The sequence below is a fragment of the Pterocles gutturalis genome, unplaced genomic scaffold (genome assembly GCF_000699245.1).
Source record: "Pterocles gutturalis isolate BGI_N339 unplaced genomic scaffold, ASM69924v1 scaffold25198, whole genome shotgun sequence".
Taxonomy (NCBI): Eukaryota; Metazoa; Chordata; class Aves; order Pterocliformes; family Pteroclidae; genus Pterocles; species Pterocles gutturalis.
In genome coordinates, this window is record NW_010121202.1 from 1 (window position 1) to 22,551 (window position 22,551).

A 22,551-nucleotide genomic window follows, 5' to 3' on the forward strand; every position below is an offset into this window, starting at 1 on the left:
TTGGACTTGATGATCCCTGAGGTCCTTTCTAACCTTAATGAATCTATGATTCTGTAGTTCGAAATAACTTTGTTTTCAGCCACCACATCATCATCTTTTTGAATGCTGTTGACTGTGCAACTGATTGTACCTAAGGTTGGGGAGGTGGAGATGGGTACACTGAGGGAAGAGCGAGGCCAGCTGATGCCATCTTGATGTGTTTGCAGAACACCTGGTGGGGGGGACTCAAGATGTGCCACCCGTGGGACATGTAAGCGCAACAGTCTTGGGTCTCTACACATTGGTCACCTGGGGCTGGAACTTGAGGTGTGCTCAAAATAGACTACGTCCTTCATGAAACCTTTATGAAAAGAAGAATGGTGACTTTTATTTTTAAAAGAAAGCTGACCCATTTCTGAATCTCCACATCCTGGGTATGCTAACCGTGGGCTGTTCTTCTTCTGTTAACCTGTAGATACCTGAACTGAGAGAAAGAGAAAATAAATTTGTATTGCATGCAAGATCAGACTATTCTGGTAGTTTAAAATCTCTAGGACATCTGTAGTATTTTCAAATGAATTTAAAGTAGATCCTAAACAAGTTTGCTGAACAAAAATTCATACAGGAATAGTTTGAATTAATAATATCAGGGAAGTAATGCAGGTTCTCAAAGGTCTTGTGCATCATACTTACTAGGAGATATTTTTTTTAACATACTGTTTTTTCTTTATTAATATGGCTACACTTTCAACATAGGTATTGACCAGTTTTAGTCAATTGGATAGAGACTCAGGTTCAAAAGTTCACCCGATTTATGCCAAGGATTTAAGCAGTCTTTTTACTTCCTTCTAACAATCAATTTAAGAGGTTTGTGTTTAATTGAAAAAGGAGTACTAATTCTAATGCACTCTTCAAAATCATCTAGGATTTCTCTCAGCAAGGATTAGCCACCTGGTTTAATTTGCAGCCCTCCCACTCCTGTGTTTGTGTAGAAAATAATTTCTCCTCTTCTGCGTCCCTGAAAGAAGGATAATGGTAAAAGTGACAAAGGCAGAAGTACTGCCAATAATTTGCAGATAGACAACAAAAGAAAATGGAGTGTGTCTGATGCTGGTTTTTGTGATTTTCTTTCCTTGCTCCTCTCATCGCGATGCCATTCAAAAGGGAATTCAGAGCTCTGGTGATTGAGATGGTGTTGGCCACCGATATGTCCTGTCACTTCCAGCAAATCAAAGCCATGAAGAACGCTTTGCAGCAGCCAGAAGGGTGAGTCACTTCACAGCACTGTGCAGTGAGGGGCTGCGTTTCAGCTGGTGCTTTGCCATTGTGTTGGACTTCAAAAACACCTCTCCAGAGGCCCTCATCCTCTTTGATGTCCATATCGATTCTTTTTCTGCTGTTGAATTTTTTGAATTTTGAATTAATTCACTTAGGAGTAAACGGGCACCCCCCTATACACACATCTCTCTTCTGTGCTGGTGGACCAAAACTTGCAAAGGTCACCTTGTTGAGGTGGGCCTCCCTGGGCATTTCCCTTTACATATCAGGGTAACATCAAGGACGTGATCCAGCTGAGTGACCTCTGCAGCTTGAGTATGACTCAAGATTATAAGATGTGCAGAACACATCTTACTCGTTGTCCTTCATCAGCTGCCACCTCTGCAAGGGGTCTGCTCTGTAACCAGAGGACAGATGAAAACAACTTGAGATCTGCTGAGGAAAGGACTGGAAAGTAACAGATGGAGCAGTATGGGGAAGGCCTTTTCTTCTTCCCAGTATGCCACTGGGAGCTATAATATTTTTGTCCACAGTTCTTCCCCATAAAATTCCTTTTATAGTGCAGAAAGCTCTGAGTGATGCTCATTTTTTAACCCTGGAGACAGGTCTGTCCAGAGCCTTCCTGAATTATACCTGCATGAGACTAGATTGTGGCTAGCTACTCGATGCTCTCAGAAGCTACAGCTCTTCCAGCTATTTCAGACAGTCAAAAGCTGGAAATATAAATGAGACTGCCCATCCCAAGAAAACATTTGTTTACTGGGTTCTTGGGCTAACCTCTCAGGTTATGGTTTTAAGAAATTGCCAGCCTTTTTTGTTCTGTGGAACTAGGTGCAAGGATCCCCTTCTGGCCTCACACTAGTTTTCTAGTGGTGAAACATTTATCAATCACTGTGGAGATTCATCAGTGCCCCTAAGATCAGATCCTAACTGTTTACTTCAGTGAGATGGCAGGGACCAACTTCTGAGCTGCATAAAATGCAGCCTAGCTGAAATGGGGAACGCAGCAGCTCTTCAAGCCTGCTTATGCAGCCAAGCAAGCCTGGAAAGGAGGTCAGCAAGGCTGACCAAAGTTTCTTTTTGCACTTCTTAATGTCTCTGTTAACAACAGGAATGGTGTATGTTGGAGAAATTAGACAATCTTTCATAGCTGTCTGATTTTATGAAAACATAAATCATTCCATTAATATCCTGGCCAAAGATTCTAATAACCTCATTTCCCTGCTTAGGTGAGACTTTTGTCATTCTCCACTGTAAGAGCAGACAATTAATTTGTTTGATCCTTTGGGTTTTCAGAATTGACAAGCCGAAAGCCTTATCACTGTTGTTGCATACAGCAGATATCAGTCATCCAGCCAAGGCCTGGGATCTCCATCATCGCTGGACCATGTCTCTGCTAGAGGAATTCTTCAGACAGGTAAAACTAGGGAAGGTCCTCTGCATTTCTGCAGCACAGAGGGAGTGTTTAGGATTGGGCAGGGAAGTAGGAAAATATGAACACAGATATTTTCCTCCTTCTCTGATTTTCTCAGGAACCTCCTAAATGATAAGGAGTTTTCTCATCTGGTACCAGTAGTACTGACTGTTATGCCTCTTGGGAAGTTAGTGTCTGATACACTGTCAGTAGATATAGATGTTATCTGTGTAGCAGAAATTCAAATTTGGGAAGCTAATATGTGTTTCAAATTAGCCAAATTTAGAATATGTGATGAGCTACTTTAGATGTAGAACCATAGAAAATAGATTTAGGTAGCTGCACTTTATAGAACCGTACTTATATTGCTGGGGTAGATGTGAAAAATGCATTACCCTTACTTTAGATGAAGTGAACTGATCTACTGCATAGCTCACAGTGGACCACCTGTTGACAGACCCACAAATCTAGACAAATCATTAAGCCCTGTGTGATAGCTATAAGCTCCCCAAGTGACTAATTCAAAGCATTTAAAGAGCTGCCTTAAAAAAAAAAAAGTAAAAATAAACAGAACACTAGGGGCATTCAGGATACTTTTCAGCAATATGAATTACTAAACTAAACAGAAAACGAAGTGCTTGTTTTACCTCCAAAGTTCAATAACTTCATGTTTTATTGTAAATCTGAATGCAAAAAAAGGAAAATATATAACAACTTTTAAAAAGTTCTAACAATTTTTTTTAAATTACATCTGTTTTTAAAGGCATTGTGGGAGTCCCTTCTTAATAAGGACATTGCAAGAATTTTCTTTGAAATGAATTCTTTAATTTGTTTTTCAAACCAAGAAGGCGTTTACCAAGCTGTAGCAGATATATCATACCTGCAGCTGTCTCTGCATTGCCACACAGGCGGCACATGCAAGTAGGATGATTTTCACATATATTTTAGGAAAACTGCATCTTTATGCTCTTCTAGCTACTACACTACTGAGTCCAATAAGACTGGTGAGGGAATTAAGATTACCTAGATATGAGACCACAAAAAACCCAAGTTTTGATCTGTTTTACACATGCAATGAAGACAAAATAATTGTTTTATGTTTTCATAAGAATAACTTAATTTCAGCCAACAAATCCTACTTAGTTTTGAGTGACAGATGCCTCCACTTCTAGATAAAGCTTTATATAAAACTTGTATTCTAGTTCCAAATTCATATGCAGTATTAAATCCCTCTTCAGGAAAACCCTTAAGCTTACGATGAAGCATAGACTTGTTCACTGAAGTTATTTAGTACTAGTTCAATAAATACATCCCTACCTGACAGCAGAAGAACAACATGTACTCTTCTCACAAGCTGAGAAGTACCACTAGCCAGAGGGGACTGTGGTGATAAGAAACTGGGCTGGCCTGAGGTTAGGTATTTATTTCCTTATGCTCTCCACCTGCAGACCCTCTCCTGTCTTTTCTGTTATGTGTTCTGCAAAGACATAAAGCCTGACTTAACCTATACCAGTACAGGTCCCCAGCCCTACTGGTTTCCGAGTATTTTGTGATGTGACACGTCTTCCTACACTAAGTAACCATGCTGTAGGTGTGAATGATGCTTCTGAGTATGATACTATTTTTTTTACATTCAGCAGCTATGGTGAGCATCTCTTAGAGCAAACATTATGTGTGAATTAATTTGTTTTACTAATGCACTTTAGCTAGCCATGAGGGAGCTGCCCAAACAGCTGAGAAGTAGTCAGGTATCCCTCTGAGCACTCAGAAAGGCAGTTAGGGTTTCCTTCCTAAAGAGAATTAGGCACTGGGGTGGCCTTACACTGGAGGAGTAAGGAGTAAGACAAGAATGATGATTAGGTAAGAGCTGTCTTTGAGAGATGTTTTTTCCTGAGAGATGCAGCAGACACAGTAAAAGAATGTTAATTCAAATTATTTCTGTGTTTGGTTTCTGGTTTAGACTCTTAATATAAAGCAGAATTGTTCTGCAGTAGAAGAACACTATTGCTTGTTCCACCCAAAACTCTAACCGTCATTTTGTGTATGTTATATTAACAAACAGAAAGATAATTCAGCTCTTTTTATGCCTACAGAAGTTTTTCTCTGATTAGTTTGCTGGCTATTTTAGCTTCCTTTTGACATTAGTCGCAATACTGGCAAGAGGTTCAAAACAGTTAAAGTGAGCTGCTGATTTAAGGAATTGATTCTGTAGTACAGATAACAGGCTATTTAAATTTGAATGCTTAGTGGGGGGTACTGGAACTATGTCATCCTATATGTCTTCTCAGCATAAATCAGTATGTTATAGAGTGACCGAACCAAGTTAAAGGGCTTTTTGAGAATATGCAGCTTGAAAGACCTGAAAAACATGGGTCATAACATTTGATCTTCTGCACCGTCTTGCGATGTTAGAAAAGGACGTTCAGTTATGAGGGCTGGAAAGTGTGTTTGGACTTTTGTACTTAGGCGCTTATGTAAAATGTTGACAATGTCAGTGTTCCCTAACACTGCTCTCTGTTCAGAAGAAAAAAAGTAGTCTGCATCTGGCCAGCCATGACCGGTGAATTCCTTATCTGAAAGACTGAAAAAGACATGAAAAGAAGTGCAAGCCCTGAAAAATCAGTCCTGACACTAATGTTTTCTCTTGGGAGGTTTGCTCTGAGAACTGAGTTCTCCCAGGTTCTCTGGAGAACTGCAGTGAGAAGCATTCTTGTGCTCAAGTGGGTTTTTAGTTGGTGCACAGAAGTACCAGGCAGGCAAGGAAAGCTCTGAGGAAAGATTCACTCAAGTTAAGATGCTTACTTCACCATCTTCTAATTGGACTACAACTTTTCCAGACAGACTCAAATTCTCCAGAATTTGTGTTAAAAAAAAAAATCTAAACTTAATTAAAGAAAGCAAAATGAGAGGTTTTTACTTTCATGACCTAAAATGTCAAAGTGCAGTGTGTCTTGTCTTTTTCTAATTTCTTCTCAATTTTGTTTCTCCAGGGTGACAAAGAAGCAGAACTAGGGCTTCCCTTCTCTCCACTGTGTGATCGCAAGTCTACTATGGTTGCTCAGTCTCAAATAGGTATGTCAGCAAAAAAAGTTGAGATATGAGTATCATTGTGACACGAGTATCATATCATATGATATGATGGTCAGTCCCTTCAGTGACCTGTTCAAAACCTATTGTGTTTTTCCATTTATTCCTCCCACATTTTAGTTCCCAGTGCTTCAAGCCAACCAATATTTTTCACTGAAGCCAAGCAAATGGCAAACCTTTTTCTGCTGATTTCACCCGTTCAGAAACAGAGATCTTTTTACAGACTCACTGACAACACTTTCTCTACCTCTCCTCCAGTTATTGAGTGGAAAAGTAGGAAAAGGATGAGGCAACAAGCCTGGTATTTGGTGAGAAAACAAGAGGGACTAAGTGAAGTAAAACTTTTCAGGAGACTGGGAGCAAAAAAAGACAACAGAAAAGGTGGATTTGTGTGTGGATTTTTATAGCTAGGAAGCAAGTGAAGTATACAGAAGAATGTGATCTAACTTTGACTGGAGAATAGGGTGCAAAGTGGAATAACACAAGAAAGACAACATGGACCCTAAAAATGAGGGAACAGACCAGAAGCAGAAAGAGGGAGAATGTATTAAAGGAAAACAAAAAATTTGAAGTATGGAATTTCTGTCAAAGAACAAGAGAAAGATATCCTTGAACCTAGGAAAGTTCAGATTCCAAGAAAGATAACATGGACCCTAAAAATGAGGGAACTGAGACCAGAAGCAGAAAGAGGGAGAATGTATTAAAGGAAAACAAAAAATTTGAAGTATGGAATTTCTGTCAAAGAACAAGAGAAAGATATCCTTGAACCTAGGAAAGTTCAGATTCATATCTGTGACTAAGAGCTGTTTCTGTTTAAAATTATTTCATTGTTCCTGTTAGGCAAACCATTCTCCGAGGAACCCCATCCCAGATTTTTCTGGCTTTGGAAGTTTAGACAGTTCATCCAAGAATCTGAACTTAAAAAGTGCTATGCAAGCCTGGCCTTACTGCCAGACTTTTAGTGTTTACTCCTCTGCAGTGGTAACCCAGAAGAGTGGGAATATGTGTAGAGCACAGTGCAGCTACTGAGGACATTTGTATTCTACCAGCAGCTCGGTGGAGGGAAGCAGCAGCAAACTCAAAGTGCTGCAGTCTCAGCTAGAACCTATGTTGAGGACACCTGGACGTACTACACCTGCTGCTGTGCTGTGGGAGAAGATAAACTCACTCTCTCTCTCTGGCTGGTGTGGAGGGAAGCACGTTTAGAGACTTGGAGCCTTCTCTTCTCCAGGCTGAACCTCCCCAACTCTCTCAGCCTGTCCTCATACGGGAGGTGCTCCAGCCCTCTGATAAACATCATGACCCCACCCTGAACTCACTCCAACAGGTCCATGTCTATCTTATGTTGGTGGCCCCACATCAGAACACAGTACTCCAGGTGGAGTCTCACAAGAGAATCAGAGAATCAACCTGCTGGTCACACTTATTTTGATGCAGCCCAAGATATGGTTGGCCTTCTGGGCTGCAAGTGCCCGTTGCCGGGTCATGTTGAACTTCTCATCAATCAACACGCCCAAGTCCTTCTCCTCAGGGCTGCTCTCTATCCATTCTCTGCCCAGCCTGTGTTTGTGCTTGGGGTTGCCCTGACCCAGGTGCAGGACCTTGCACTTGGCCTTGTTGAACTTTGTAATGTTGGCATGGGCCCACCTCTCAAGCTTGTCAAGGTCCCTCTGGATGGCATCCCTTCCCTCCAGCGTGTCCACCACACCACACAGCTTGTGTCTACCATAACCAACACAATTCTACCTTATAAAAGAGGCACTTGTATGCAAAGGCAGCCTTGTTTAGGCACATACTGTTCGTCATTATGTTTGATTTGTGCAGTTTAGCAATCCCTTGACATTAATAGGCTACTCTCTATAAATCTTACCTTGTAACTTTATAAAATTTCCATTTCTCAGTCTATTGCACGTATTGGCAGTGACTTTCTGTAATGTCTCCTTGTCAAATCAAAACCTCTTTTACTTTCCGGCTATCTGCTGAGGTAAGGCTTTCAGAGTTGTAGGCTAGATTCTCAGACAAATAGTTCGTTCCTGTTCATTTATTTACCTGATTAATAGTCTTAACCGATTGTTCGCTGGAGTAGTAATTACTACATTGATTTGCAAAAGTAAGTTCTTCTAGAATTTTAAATTGTGCTATTATCTGCAGCAAGCAGCCATCAGTTCTCACACATAAAAAACTTCTGTCCTTTGTGAAATAAAATTGTGCTCTTGGTTCTATCAGGGACAGAGCCTAAAAATCTGTTCTGGTGGCTCGACTTGTTTGTTGTTGCTGGTTTGCTGCTCTAAGGTCACTGCAAGTGCAACAACAGTGGACAAGCATTTTTATTAATGAAAGATTTTCACGAATGCAGACTGAAGGTTTTGCACTACAGACTTTTTTTCCATGGAAAAGAAGCAATCTGACAGCAGAAACTTCCTCAAAAGAAAGAATGTCTCTCTCTCCTGTTGTTTCAGTTTGTGAATAAATTGTTCAGAGTTTAAACTGGTAATTAAAAAAAAACCTGAATATCAAATAATGAATCTGGATTTTAAAACCTATTAATGATAATGCTAATGACTGATTTATCATCCTTTTTCTTCTTCAACAGAGTGAGTGTGTTAGATATTTCTGTACGACAGTGAAGTACAGAAATCAGAAGAGATTCATGTCCAGAAGTCAGACTGCTTAGCAGAATGGGGGAGACAAACAAACTGCAAGGAAAACCAGGCCAAGACTTGTATTTCCCAACACAAATATCAGGAGTTAAAGCTTCTCTGTCTCAGACTGAAGAAGCTTGTTTGACTGGAGAGCAGCCTTTGTTGTCACTGTCCTCTTTTGCAGCTGATAAATGTAGCAGCATTCTTTTATTTTTGTCCTTTGGCTGGAAAGAAAGAAAATTACATCTTCAGAAAACTTGTATAAAGGCTGATGAGTGCATGCTAATGATTCTTTTTTTTTTTTTTTTTTTCCTTTTTTGGTGTTGAGCTTTAGCGAAACTGTCCTCTAGCCAGTGTTTGCTGTGGTGATGTTCTCAGGTGTAGTGAACGAATGCTAGGCACGTGCCTGGAATCCACCCTCAGCATGCAGTGTTAATTGGTAAAATCATCTTAGTCACTGGGGTACAGAAATATTTACCAATTTCATTGTACTGAAGAACAAAAAGGATGATAAAATGGTTATTAGCATTAATGGGTTTTAAAACCCAGGTTCATTATTTGACATTCAGGGTTTTTAATTAGCAAACGAAATCACCATATTTAAATCACGGTGTCTTTAGGTAAGAAGAGAGGACACGGAGAGGGGGAGGCACTTGGGAATATGGCATAAGTTACATAATTTATTAATAAAGTTCAAAGTTTTATTTCTGCGATAGCAGATTATGTTTCCCAACCTTATTATAATCCCCGTTTTAAGGTAACATAGTTGAATAACTTACTCATGTTATAGAGAATAGAGGGAAAAATACCACTTATCGAAGAAGAGTTCTTCTAGGTCTGTGGGTTTATTTACCTGTGGTCCCTTGTGGCACCTCTGCATGTCTTTGTTGATGAGATAGATGCAAGAATTCTCCCAGGAAAATCTTGTTTCTTAGATGCTTACAACTGGACCTTGTTTTTATGTGCAAACATTGAGTATCTCAGGAAGCAGATCCCACCACCCCACTGCATTACTTGCCAAGCAGAAGTGACAATGTACCATGGCTTGGGTTTCTCTGGTCATTAAGAGGTATAAATTTTTTGAGTGAAGGGGAATAGAAGAGACATATAGAGAGGAAGACACACATCCATATGTAAATCAAGTTCTCATTATCCTCAGGATTCCTGTGGCAAACTTAACACTGTTCTCAGTCAGTACAATTTCCAGTGCTTTAAAAAATTGTATGAAGTTTTCTGGGATTATCTGGGTTGTCATCTAGCACACAATTTCCTGTTGTGGCTTTGTACTGCATACATTTCTGATTAACTCCCTGGAAGGAAAGGAGTTCTTTTTTCCCTAAATTTGAATAGATAAGACTGTCTCAGTGTTATGGAGGCACATGATTCAGATGTTCAGATAAAACCGAAAGCATATTTTCTTCAGATTTACAGAATGTCAGTATGAAATTCTGAGAACTTGCAAGTAACATTTTCAATTTAACTAGGCATGAAAATACATTTAATCACCCATCCTTTCAGAAATTTAGCAAAAATCAGGGAGGGAAATGGAACTAGAAGGACGCACAACTCCTTTGCATTCAAGATGTGGATCAAAACATGTGTGAATTCAGGTGCCTGGCCCATGTGATGTCTTCTCCTTTTATTGTTCTGTTATCACCTAGAATTGCCACGGTCTGTTGTCATTTTTTCTCTGCAACTTGGATTTTCTTCATCTCATGAGCTTATGGCCACAGGGCCCTTTGGTCCACCCTTCCCAGCATTCAGATCAGAGCCAACTGTATGCTGAAGTAGAAAAAATTTGTCCCTTTATTTTTTTCCTTTTTTTATATTAAGAAATGGGGGGAAAGCATCTAAATCTGTTTTATTATCAAAAAGAACAAGCTGGCCAAGCTCTGAGGAGAGAAAATTCACAGCAACCCACTGATATGCAGTAAGTGAGGTTTGTGTGTAACTCCACACCAGCAAAGCTTGCCAGTATTATTAGTGTTATTACTTTTTTGCTTTTAGAGAATTCATCTTTGAAACCAAGTTTTATCCAAATCCGCTAGGAATTTGGCTTAAATATCACACTCCTCGTATAAAACAAGTTCTGATGCATCTGTTTATGTTCTGATTCACTGCAGTTTCTTTCCAGTGTTTAAGTAGGTACCTTTTATTGCATGCTATATCCAGACTCTTGGGTCAGGGATTAATGTCTAACTCTGTTTTCCCTTTCTAGTATTTGCCTATCCCTCTTTCAAGGTACAATTTTTTTACTCTGTCTTTCACAGTATAGTTGTCTGCAATCACTGAAGCAGCGACTCCACGTAAATCCTCCTCTTTCCTGCTTGACTCTGCTTGTGTTTCTGCTCAGGTTTCATTGATTTCATCGTGGAACCCACTTTTACTGTGCTGACCGACATGACCGAGAAGATTGTGACTCCGCTCATCGATGAAGCTTCCCGCTCTGGCATGTCTGGGTTCAGGCGTTCCAGGTGAATAACCATCACTCTGCACATACTGCCATCCATCACAACTCCCCCAGATCCCCCTCCACAGTCTACGACTTCCATGTGGCTTAAAGCCCCATATTCACATTGTGGACACCGCAGCTCACGCTGTGACATGACTTTGTAGCAGGGAAACTCCAGCCCAGGGAAGGGCAAAGAGGGAGGCTGACATTAACCTGAGCCATGCCTCCAAAGGCAGTGAGCACAAATGGTTGTAGCCATGCAATCGTGAACTTCAGTGCTCTCTTAGTCACTACTGTCAAAGAGAACTTAGTGGGAGTTGTTGGGAGGCACTCATTTCTTTATGTCTGTATAAATGGAATTGAAATATAAAAGAGGGCTGGAAAGTATAAGCACACTTTAGTGACAGTATTTAGGGTTATGCAAATGTACCGCCAGATTGCACCTGGAGTTTCAATGTAAGGAGTCTTGGCTCATTCAACCTGCTCTGCTGTTGTAGAGAAACTACTCTTCTAGTAGTTTCATGGACAGGGATTCAAATGCCACATGGCTAGTGCTCCCTAGAGGAGGACTACCAAGTCAGGATTCCGTCTCCCAGGTGACATCTTTACTCTTGGGCTGTGACACAAAGAGCAAGCACTAATATCTATGTCAGTTTTCTTGCTGTCTTTATTAAAATGCACGCAATGAAGGATTCATCCTTGAAAAACAACTGTAGGGTCTGTAACTGAAATGAGTGTCTGATTTCAGTCTCAGCTGAGGTCACCAAGCTCTGGAGAAAGGTTGTCCTCCTGTCCTGTGCCTAATGGCTCCCATTGGTGAATTTTAGGAGGTTCTTCCTTTGACATATTTGATTTCTAGCATTGTCTGACTCTGCAATGAATATTTAGGGAGTGAAGATGCACAAGAAAGGTAATGGCAACACTTTGCCTGATTCTATTTCTTAGGGACTATGGATGCCAAAAAATAAGCAGGGAAAAGCTGCCTTTTATTTCTAAGACTGGCTCAGGTTGTGCTGTTTGCTTTAATATCCATTGCCCTGGGGTGGGAAGGAGGAAGGGGAGGATGAGGTATTCAAGCTTAGTTTTTGTTTTTCCTGGTTGGGTCTCGTAAGTTATCTAGACTTAGAGTCATTATTTCTCCTTAACTGTATTTGGGTGTATGGGATACTGACTTATTCTGTGTTTTGTGATCTTGTGTCCCAGTCTGAATAGCATTAGTCCCTCCGAAGTTAAAAGATCAAGTGTCAAGAGCACTGGATCCGAAGGAAGTGCCTCACTCAACTGCTCCATACTCACTGTGGACTTCAAATGTTTTAAAGCCACCTGGACTGAGGTGGTGCAGCAGAACCGAGAGAAATGGAAAGCGCAAGCTGCCAAAGGTAACAGCCAGGCTTATTAGTGAAAGAATAAAATTTCTTTTGACCTCTTCTTCTTCAAGCTCTTCTTCAATCAAATTATTCTCCAAGTAAGCACTATTAGTTTGAAAGAATCTGCTTTTCAAGGTCAACAACCTGCACTGAACTCAGAAAGTGACTCTTCTGTGCCTTATAGTCTTCCTACATGGTGTAAGTGTATGTAATGAAGAGGATGTGGACAATGGGAGGAAAAATAAACAATTGTAAGGGAGGTCCCCTAAAGTCATGAGTCAAACTCAGGGTGGACGCAAAAATAGCTGGAACGGCATTTTTAGAGATTGGTTATCTGTTGTTCACTATTAAGACTGAAAGAGGTATGGATGATAGTTTAGGAGAGAAGGACAGGATATGCTTAATTCACAGCTGGTTTCTTGAATAAGGAGTTGAGAACTATGCTGCAAATGCTTATGGTGTCATCAGTCTGGGAGGGACTGCAAATATCTCAGAAGAATATGAGGGCTGTGTTGGTTGCAAATTGACCAGGGTTCAATATTGTTGTACTACTGAAAAATAAACCCAACCAAACAAACCTGAAGCCAAAACAAAAACCAAAGCAGACACCTTGCTTCTAAGACCCCCTGGCATTCTTCCCATCTTTCCAGCAGGAACAAGGTCCCCCCAGCAGTGCTGTGTCCAGTTTTGGCCACTGCAGTTCAGGCAACATATGGACCAGTTGCAGACAATACAGAGTTCAGCAATGAAAATTATTATAACTATTGTTTATAGTTGAGAAGGTTTGTAGATGAAAACAGTTTTCTGAAGACTGCAGCTGCAAAATAAGGGAACTATTTTTTTATTCAAAAACATGGTGCTGTTAAGAGGAGAAAAAATTGGCAGGTGACTGTAACCTGATAATAGGTTAGACATTGGCAAATCTCTGTTGTTGGACATCTATTGGAACTAATGAGAGCCATCTGTTGAGAGCGATTTTGGTATAACTGCCCCTTGCCTCCAGGGGCTGGGTGATTGCCCAAGGTCTCCTTGAGCCCTGGGGTGATTTAGACCAGCTTTGGAACCAAAAAAGGAGGATTGTATCACTGATTACTTTTTTTTCTTCATGAAACTGTTTTTGATACAATTTCTTCTCTGAGCTGAATGCTTATTACTCAAACCCTTGTTTAATGGAGTTGTATTTCATGTAAATTGAAGGAGTTTGATTTTAATGTATTATGTGGTCATGGCTTTAGGGCTGATAGAAGATTTGGCATAGTTCTCCTATTTGCCAGAGCAGATTGTTCCTCTCCAACTGAAAGGTCTGTCTAGAGGTGCAGGAAGGCACGCATTATTATTCAAATTAAATTTTCCTTTGTGATTAAAACTTACCATTCAGGAAAAGCCATTCTAGGCATTCCATGAAAATGAAAACAAAAACAAAAACGTAATTCAAAATCACCTTACTTGCCAGGGGCTTTTTTTAGCTTTTTTTTTTTTTTTATTAGTATTTACTATTTCACCGTTTTTTCTGGACCAAACAAATTCAAGCTGACCAAACAAGCAAAGCATTTAACATGGTCAGTGTTAAACAATTAACTAGTTTTAAAGATTTCGTTTGAACATATACCATACATATTTGCTTGTCTACTAAGGATCTACTAGATAAAAATCCTATATGCAAGTGAGATCTGTGGGGAAATAAATAAAACATTTCACCTAAAACAAATATATAGAGTAGATCATAATAGATTCTGGCTATTTAACTTTTAAATGTGCTTTGTACCCACTTGCAGTGACTGCTTTGCATAAAGACTTTTTTCTAAATGTGCACATGTAAATGTCAAGTTATGAGTCGAGTGGATGTGCACACATTGCTTAACTAATGCTGCTGCTGATAATGTGTATTGATGCAGCGTTTCATATCCATTCTTCAGAGAGCATCCTGACGATAAATGTTTGCTTATTAATACTTTAGCTGGAGAGGAAAATGTTTTATTTTTAATTGCCTCATAAAAAAAATCCTTCTAGCAGCTCCTGAGGATAATCTATGGAGGAGTTAGTTGATTATTTGAAAGCAGAGAGCTCACCAGTCTGCATTATTAGACACGGGAGCCCTTGAGTAGGTCATTTTATCTTTACCTTTCTGACAACCTTTAGCCCTGAATAGTTGATTTACTTTGTTTTTTGCCAACCTTCATTGCCAATAACTTGACCGGTTTATGGGTCAAAGATTCAGAAAACAGTCTCAGCTTCTGTCCATCGGAATTCATTGACTTCTGTGTTTCTGGGTGCATTCAGCAGTGCAGGCATGCAGATTTTTTTTATCCTGAAAGATTTATACCAAAGTATGGCTCAGCATAGCTCTGTATGGGCTGGGGATTAAGGAACTTTGACCTAAGGACTAGACTCTTGGACTCTGAGCCCTCGCATCAAAACCTTTGCTCAGTTGCTGACTTGCTCCTGATGTGCAGCAAATCTCTGCACCCCCCTCCCTCTGCCTTGCCTGTCAGCTATATGCAGCAGGGTCTGCTGCACAGCATGTGTTTAAATTGCAGACCCCCGTCAAACCGGTGGCTTGCAATGCATCAAGATGCTCTGCCAATAAAAATAAGAATTATTAAGAAAAGGCAGATAAAGCATTTGACTGTTGATTGACAACAAATAGCAATGGGGGATCAGAAGGGAAGGAAACATGTCTATTATTATTATTGCTATTATTAGTATTATTACTATTATTATTGCTATTACTATTATTATTGTTAAATTATTTGTAGAGTACCGTATTCCCTTTGTTAATGGTATTGCCCCTGGAAGCATCAATGAGCTGTTTTTATCCTGAGGGTGGTATTCATAAAATTTCTCAGATTGTGTGGGCAAAGTAAGTGGGTTTATTACTAATCTCTTTTTGCTTCAAGAATCATCATTAAATAGCTTCAAATTAAAAAATGGAATGAGCATACACCCTGATGGGCAAAGCACCATTTAAATGAAGTATTTTCTGATACTAATTTTGGAAGGAGGCACTTGTCCAAGAGTGCTGTAGCAAGCCCCAGTCTCCTGAGCTGAATATCTCTCCTGTGGTTCAGGTGCAAAATGCAGGATTCTTTTTCCAGATCCCCAAATGAGAGGAATCCTTCTCTATACCATGAGACTCCAGGGAAAATATCAACATCCATAGCTAAGCTATCTATGAAAGCTACCATAGATTTCAGGAATGATTAATAAAGTAAGGGAGGCTCTTATCTAATTGAATTATATTTTTGTGTGAGCCATAATTTATTTATTTATAAATTAATTAACTTTAATTAGCTGCTGGCAAGGAAATAGAGATTGGCATTTCTTATAAAGACAGCTTTCCCCTTTTCTCTCTCGTGTCCCATCGGTACATTTTTCTCAGAATTGGTTCTGATTCACTCATAAGTATTTGACAAGAGATTTAGAAACTCTTCTGTAATTTTTGCTCAGTGGACAAGACCCTGCTCCTGTAAGGAGCAAACATCTTCTCTATAGGTGTCAGAAATGCTTCTGTAGGACCAAGGTATACTTTATTCAGTATTCTGTAGGATTTGTTTGTCTGCTCAACAGCTTACACAGTCTCTCAGAAACCAGGAGATACATCTGTTTGTGGTTCCTATCACAGTTAAAGTGCAATTGGCTGTCCATGGTGGTTTGGATAAGAACAAGAGCAGTATCTTGAAAGGGGGAAATTGGCTTCTTTGTGAATTTTTTTTTTCTTTTCTGAATGACAGTATTTTGAGATGGTACTGCTGTTCGACACTCACTTTTGAATTTATACCTTTGCATATTTGTGATTGACTGTAATATTTTTTGGGGATGGAACAGCACATACTAGTAGCAATATATTAGTCTGCCAAGAAAGGACAGATCCATAAAGAAAGGATAACAGTAAGTGGAAGGGAAGAGATTAGGAAGCTGGCATTGGAAGCGAACTGGAACAAGAAGGAAAAAAGGTAGATACCAAAGAACCACGACTTTTTATGTGCTTAGAGTTACATTGTACGGTTTGAGATAAACTGGATGTCGTTTGACTTGATTGTTGTGTGTCAAAAATGAAACTAACCTTGGCACACCTAGAGCCTTCCATAGCTAATATCTCTTTTTAGTTCGCCTTTTAAAGTTTTGGAGTAACTGTACTTTCAAAGGTGAACCTTATATAGTAAAAAAAGACATGCACATGATATGCATTTAATGCAACATGGGCTTTTTTTTTCAGAGTATTTTCTTAAATATTTTTCTGTGCTCTTTTTCCCTTGTCAAGTCAATTCCTACATTTGTCTAAGTAAAAGCTGTTTGCATGTGAAAAGCTGAAGTAGATTTAGATGTGTGAGTTGTATCATTCTTGTCAAATTGACTGATAATCGTGATTTCTTTCCTGGTTTTGCTTCTCTCTTTGCTGAGGATGCAGAAGAAAAAGCTAAGAAAGAAGCAGAGGAAAATGCTCATCAGGGAACAGATGAAAAGAAAACGGATGAAAAGGATGAGAAGCCACCTGAAGATGCCACAGCAGCAAAGACAGAAGACAGCAAAGAACCAAATTCTGAGAAAAACAAAAGTGCAGATTCCAATAAGAATCATATAAATGGGACTCGGCAAACTGGGGGGAACAAAAATGAAACCTCTCAAGGGAAAAATGCACCTAGGACAGATAAAGAAACAGACTCTCATCATGCAGTGGTAGAAGAGAAACAGCATGTCCAGAATGGTGAGTTCTCTCCTTCCACTGAAGCATGAATCCAGCCCTAAACCCAGTATCTCACCTCAGTGATGGGGAGACCTGGCATCCTGAAAAAGGATGTCCTGGGCCCAGAGCCTCTTCTTGGACATTGGCATAGTCACCTGCGTATGGGAATTGGAATCTGTAAATTAACCCCCATGCAGTGTTCTTCATAAAAGATGGGGTTCATCATACCTGTGTGGGTACTTTTGGAGGAAAGGAAAAAAATGGCTTTTCTCATGGAAATGAAGCAGCCTGTCACAAACACACTTAAAAGCTGAAACAAATATTCTTGGTTCAATGAACAGCTTCATAGCCTGGGTTATAAACTCTTTTTAAGGCCAATTAAAAGTACCTTTGAACTGAGTCTCAGATATAAATATGTTCTGGGACAGAGGATTTCCCCCCTCTCTCTGTTTTTAAGAGTTATTTTATTTATGCTTCCTTTGCTCGGTTTTTTTATTAGGGCTATCACAAGCCTTTTTTTTTTGAAGAATTTCTTTTTGTCAGAAGCTTTATTCCAGTATTTTAAGTTGCTATAGAACTGAGTTAAAATAAGAATCACATTTTGCACCCAAGAAGGTGGAAAAATGTTTGAAAATTGCATTAAACATGAAAAAAAAATAGACTCATGAGAACAGATCAGTGGTCTCTTGGCCATTTCACCATTTTTCCCTCCTCAGCTCCTGCACCCTGAAGCAGTTTTCAAAAAATGGCAGTACAGCCACATGTAACTTGTCACAAACTTGGCTAGTATCAGCCAGTCCAAAACCAGCAAAAAACTCAGACTGAGAAGCCATCCTCTTAGAAAAAGCCTGAGTGAGCACACAGGCTTAGAAACTCCCAGGCTCAGGCAGTGAGTCTAGATTACAGCAGAGGCAGAAATTCTGTTTAAAACATTCCTGATATGATCCTCATGTATTTGACTTGGGATTGCTAGGAAAGGCCAGCAGCCTTCATCATTAGTTTTTTGGGGTTTTTTTAGATTGGGAGGACTATGGGGATCCAAGCTGTCATGCTCTGTTACGTATGGGATTTCTGTTCCGACAGTGTTACGCGGGTGAATAGGAATGGGCCCCCTAAGGAGGCAAAAAGGTTGAGGACATATGAAATCCCAGTTACACTGCATCAGATTTTTCTTCTGATATCCTTTGGTTTACATGCTTCTAACAGTACGAGGGTTAAGTGTGCTCTAGTGATTTCGACAGTCCCTTTTTCTGCAATGTCTCTCTCCTGCAGGTGTCAAAAATGCTGTGAAAGGAATTATAAAGATATCTGAAAACTAGTGTCTTCCTCAGGAAAAGAAATCCTGCTCATTAATTTATGGGAAAAGGCCTTTATGAAGTACCATCACTGCAGAGTCTTTGGAGACTGATGAAATCTTAACATTCATACCTCTGGCTTCCTCACAGCTTCCTTTACACCTATATGTTAATATCTCATTGTAAAGTATTTGCCTTATTATTTCTCTGCCTGTGTAATCCCTTTCAAAACGATCGTTATGATCATCATTCTGCTCTGCTGCTGGCAGTGTGGCAGGGTAGATATTACAATATTCAAAAGTCCCCTATTCATAATAAGCTATATTCAATGAAAGTTCAGAAATTGTGTTGTCACATGAGTTTGAAGTCTCTCTCAGTCACTCGCTGCCTGTGTGCTTTCTCAGAGAGATCAAACTGTGAAATAAAATATGTGTGGATGTGGGTGTTCATCATCTTTTCCTGCACTCCCTTAGGTTCAAGTAATTTCTTCATGCAATGGTCAAATAAAACATTATTAGCTCATTATTCCCATCAGCCGTATGATGGTGGAGGAAATGCGAGAAGACTTCTGTGCACTGCTAGATACATTTTCATTTAATTTCCTGAAGACAGCATCCTTCTTTTAGAGGCCACCTGCATCAAGCAGACACCTCAACCCTGCTTGGAGCTGCTCACACCTCTCTGTTTGAGGAGCCAAGTCATTATCAGTGTGATCAGCTGAGGAGGTTGCTGCTTGTCCTGTATCATCTTGCTTTCATTTTTTTTTTCTCACCCACACAGTGAGCTTAGGAAGAAAAACATGAAAAGTTTTGTCTCCGCATGAGAACTGAACAGGACATGTTTTTTCTATCTTGTTAAGTATTTAAAGAATTGAAAACCGTTTCTCTTCTATGCATTGATGAAACTTAACTAGAGAGAGAGATCAATCCTATGTCATCCAAGAATAACAAACATTCTAGTGGTTAGGGCATGATGTGAAAAAGGGAGACTTTCTCTCTTTTTGAACTGTTCCAAAAATAAGTATCCACTGGCCGTGACTGTTTTGAAGGCAGATCAGATCCTCTTTAACAAGTAATACCTATAATCTTGACCCAGAGGCTGTGAAGTCATTATAGTAACACAAATACTAATACAAATGGAATAAGCATTACTTTAATACAGCCCTGTAACATAACTTACATTTACAAAATTCTGAAGTGAGACTTCTACAGCTTTTTGAGTTGAGCTGTGGGTCATAAATGCATTGATACTCCTCTGGGGGGAAATAACAAACTGCCTGCTCCCGTCTGGGCAGACTGCTGATGCCTCTCTGGACATCTCCAGGAAGGACACCTTCTTTGCTGCTGTTTGGACACTGCAGCTGAAAGAGCCCCGTTCTGCTAGAACTCTCCCTATAAGTTATTTTTAATTTGATCTTGCATTTGACATTGTCATTCAATGAAGGGATGATCTGCGAAGGTCTGTTGTGCTCTGCTGTATGCCTTATAAAGGACAGAAAATGAGAATGACTCTGGTTAACCTTCCTGGCTTCATAAAATACACCCCAGCTCAAGTTGCCATTTTCATTCTGCATCAATCGTTGCTCTGCCAAAGGTTTTGCTTTCCTGGTTTACCATACAGACTTTCAAGCCAGTGATCAATGCTAGGATGATTGTTTGTTCCCTCATACTGTCATCAAAGGACCAACCCAAATAAATCTGTGGATAAAGGAAAATGCTAAGAGAAAGTAAGGCAAAATTATATACAACTCTTTGAGGTCTCTCAGGTGGTTCTTTAGTACAGACAATTGTGATGAAGTCTTGCAGGGTCTTAGTCCTTTAAAAGCATAAATGTTTCGGAGTCCTGGTTTTGAAATGAAGGTTGTGCTCAGATTTTTAATGGTCTACGTACAGAGGGAGTATGAGTTTGACTGTGCGCTTAAAAAGGCGTTAACAATTAGAATAAATTTAAAAGTAGATTGTAAAGCTTGATTTTCTGTAGGAGTTGGATAAATTTTGTCTGGCACTCTATTCTATGAAAATGTGTTAATCCAGTTCCTTGTGAATTCAGACCTTTTCTCCTAACGAACATCTCCTTTGGATGTTGCAATTTGATTGAGTTGCAGACAATAATAAACTACAGTCTGCATTAAAATGCTTATAGTGATTCTTATTGCTTCTTTCTAGGTGAATTAAAGGAAGACAAGTTGGACAAAAAAGATCAGTCTGGCATGGGGGATGAATCAAAGAAAACAGATGGTAAGGACACATTTTGTTACATTTTGTCATTGGATTTTATGTGCAATCTATTGTTTCCTAAACATCTGCAGTTTATTCTAAAACCAAAAAATTGTGTGGTGACCAGAAGCAAACTTAACAGAAACAGTGTTTAGACTCGACAAAAGCCATTGGGGCATTCTGGGGGAAAATCATCCCTTTCACATAATGCCTAGCACCACTTAGTTATTCTGTTGGTAAGCCTTATCCATCATTTTTTGTGCAGTGCCTGCAAGAATAATCCTAGATTATTAGAGTTGCTTAACAGGAAAGGCAGATTTATGAGTTCTGTCCTTCTGACTTTCTTTGGGCTGTATTCTGCGCTCTGTTAGGACAGGCTGCGTGGGAGATGCAAAAAACAGAGCTAAGAAAAAAACCTGCATGAGGAATTTCATGATTGCATGTTATACTATGCCCCTAAAAACACAAACCTTTCTTGACTTAGTTGTCTGAGGGGGAATTTGCCAAGTGCTGTCAAATCACAGGTGTGGGAAGCAATCAGGAGTGAGCACATCAGTGTAGAGGTCCTACTGAGTATGCTATATAAAAGGTATGTTGGTGAACGTTGTTGAACTGAAGCAGTCCCAAGCCATGGGACAATTTCTTGGTCGTCTGGGAATAATTTCAAACAAATCTGAGTCTAGTGTAGAGGTCCACAAACATTTTAGCAGCCTCAGCAAAGTGGAAAACCAACTGTAAGGTCTATGGCTTATTTACTCTTTTCCAACTCCTCAGCCCCTCAGAGATAGTTTCAGAACCCATGTGGCTCCAAAAGTGATTTTTAAAGTAGTAATTAGCAAAATAAATGGAAACAAATGTTAGAGCTAACATTTTCTTTGTGTATGTCTCAGTGAAATCCACTGTAACACAGCTCTTCCTAAATGTTAATAATACAGTAGTTTGGTTTGATGGTTGAGAAAGACAACCTCATAGTAACTACTGCAGGTTAGATACTATGTTTTCTTTTAGTGCTTCTTTTTAAGAAATTATTTAAAATTCCTATTTCTCTAGGAAAGTGATAAATAAGAAAATGTGATACCTCAAGTAAAAATGTAGAAAACTTAATCTAGAAGCATGTATTATTTTCAGACACATAAATAACTTTTTTTTAAAGAGGTCTCTTAGCAACAATTGTTTAGGAAAATTCAATTATTTTGGTAAGAGGTCATATTATTTAGACACTTGATTTAAGAGTGTCAGGAAAACAGTCTTGGACAAGTACCATTCACAACTCTTTCTGTGGTCATGAAGAAATTAAGCACAACCACTCAAATAACATGCGAATCTTCAGATGCTCATGAATATGTGCAGTGCTGTATGTAAGAAAATGTTCTGCTGGTCCCTTTAGGGAAAAGACCAATACCATGGGACCAGTTTATTCCAGTTGAATAAGCAACTGTAACCATGCAAGGACAATTTGTAGGCTGAATGTTTTTCATTCAAATGCTGTAGAGACAGGTTATAACTAATGATCTCATTCATCGAAACCAGGAGAAAAATTGTGAATGATGTGCCTTAGAGAGGAAAGTGCTAGGGTGGCACTCCTGCTTTGCAAATACTGTGCAACCTGGTGTGTCCATTACTCACTCCAGAGCAAATCTCCTTACCACCCATGTGATGGACGTAGAGTCAAATCGTACCCCTGCATTTTGACTGGTCATAGTTGCAGTAATACGTTCCTCTGTGCAGTGCAGCAGAATAGAATACAGTTAATGTAACATAGTTAATATAATGTAATGTAATGAAATATAATACAATATGTAGCCTTTAGAATATGCAGACTCTGTGAAGAGCTCATAACAGACTTACTAGAAATCGAGGTTTTAACTTTATTTTTATTTTGTTAAGCTATACTGTTGCTTAATAGTAGTTAAAAGCCGTTCCTACATGTTCTATACATTGCGTATGCCAATGTGTAAAGCTGCCTTTTGTTCTTAATTTTTCTTGACAATCATTTCTCGATCAGCAAGTGGAAAGCTCCCTGATTATAAAGGTAAAATACAGAGGCTTCATTTCTTTCTGTCACAGTTGTCCCCAGCAATCGAGTGGCAGCGTAGCTGACACAGAATGTTGTTATCTGAGAATGCCTTTGGTATAG

General features: G+C 39.5%; 1 protein-coding gene across 1 annotated transcript; it reads left to right on the forward strand.

The window, feature by feature from the left end:
* Positions 1 to 1,129: 1,129 nt before the first annotated feature.
* On the forward strand, positions 1,130 to 20,435 carry LOC104457904 (calcium/calmodulin-dependent 3',5'-cyclic nucleotide phosphodiesterase 1C-like; the record flags this gene model as incomplete). Its single annotated transcript, XM_010077173.1, has 7 exons — positions 1,130 to 1,245; positions 2,554 to 2,674; positions 5,662 to 5,743; positions 10,754 to 10,874; positions 12,056 to 12,231; positions 16,628 to 16,924; positions 20,364 to 20,435. Coding segments are annotated over exons 1-7 (985 nt in total), but the record flags the coding sequence as incomplete, so codon positions are not given.
* Between the last annotated feature and the right edge of the window lie 2,116 nt (positions 20,436 to 22,551).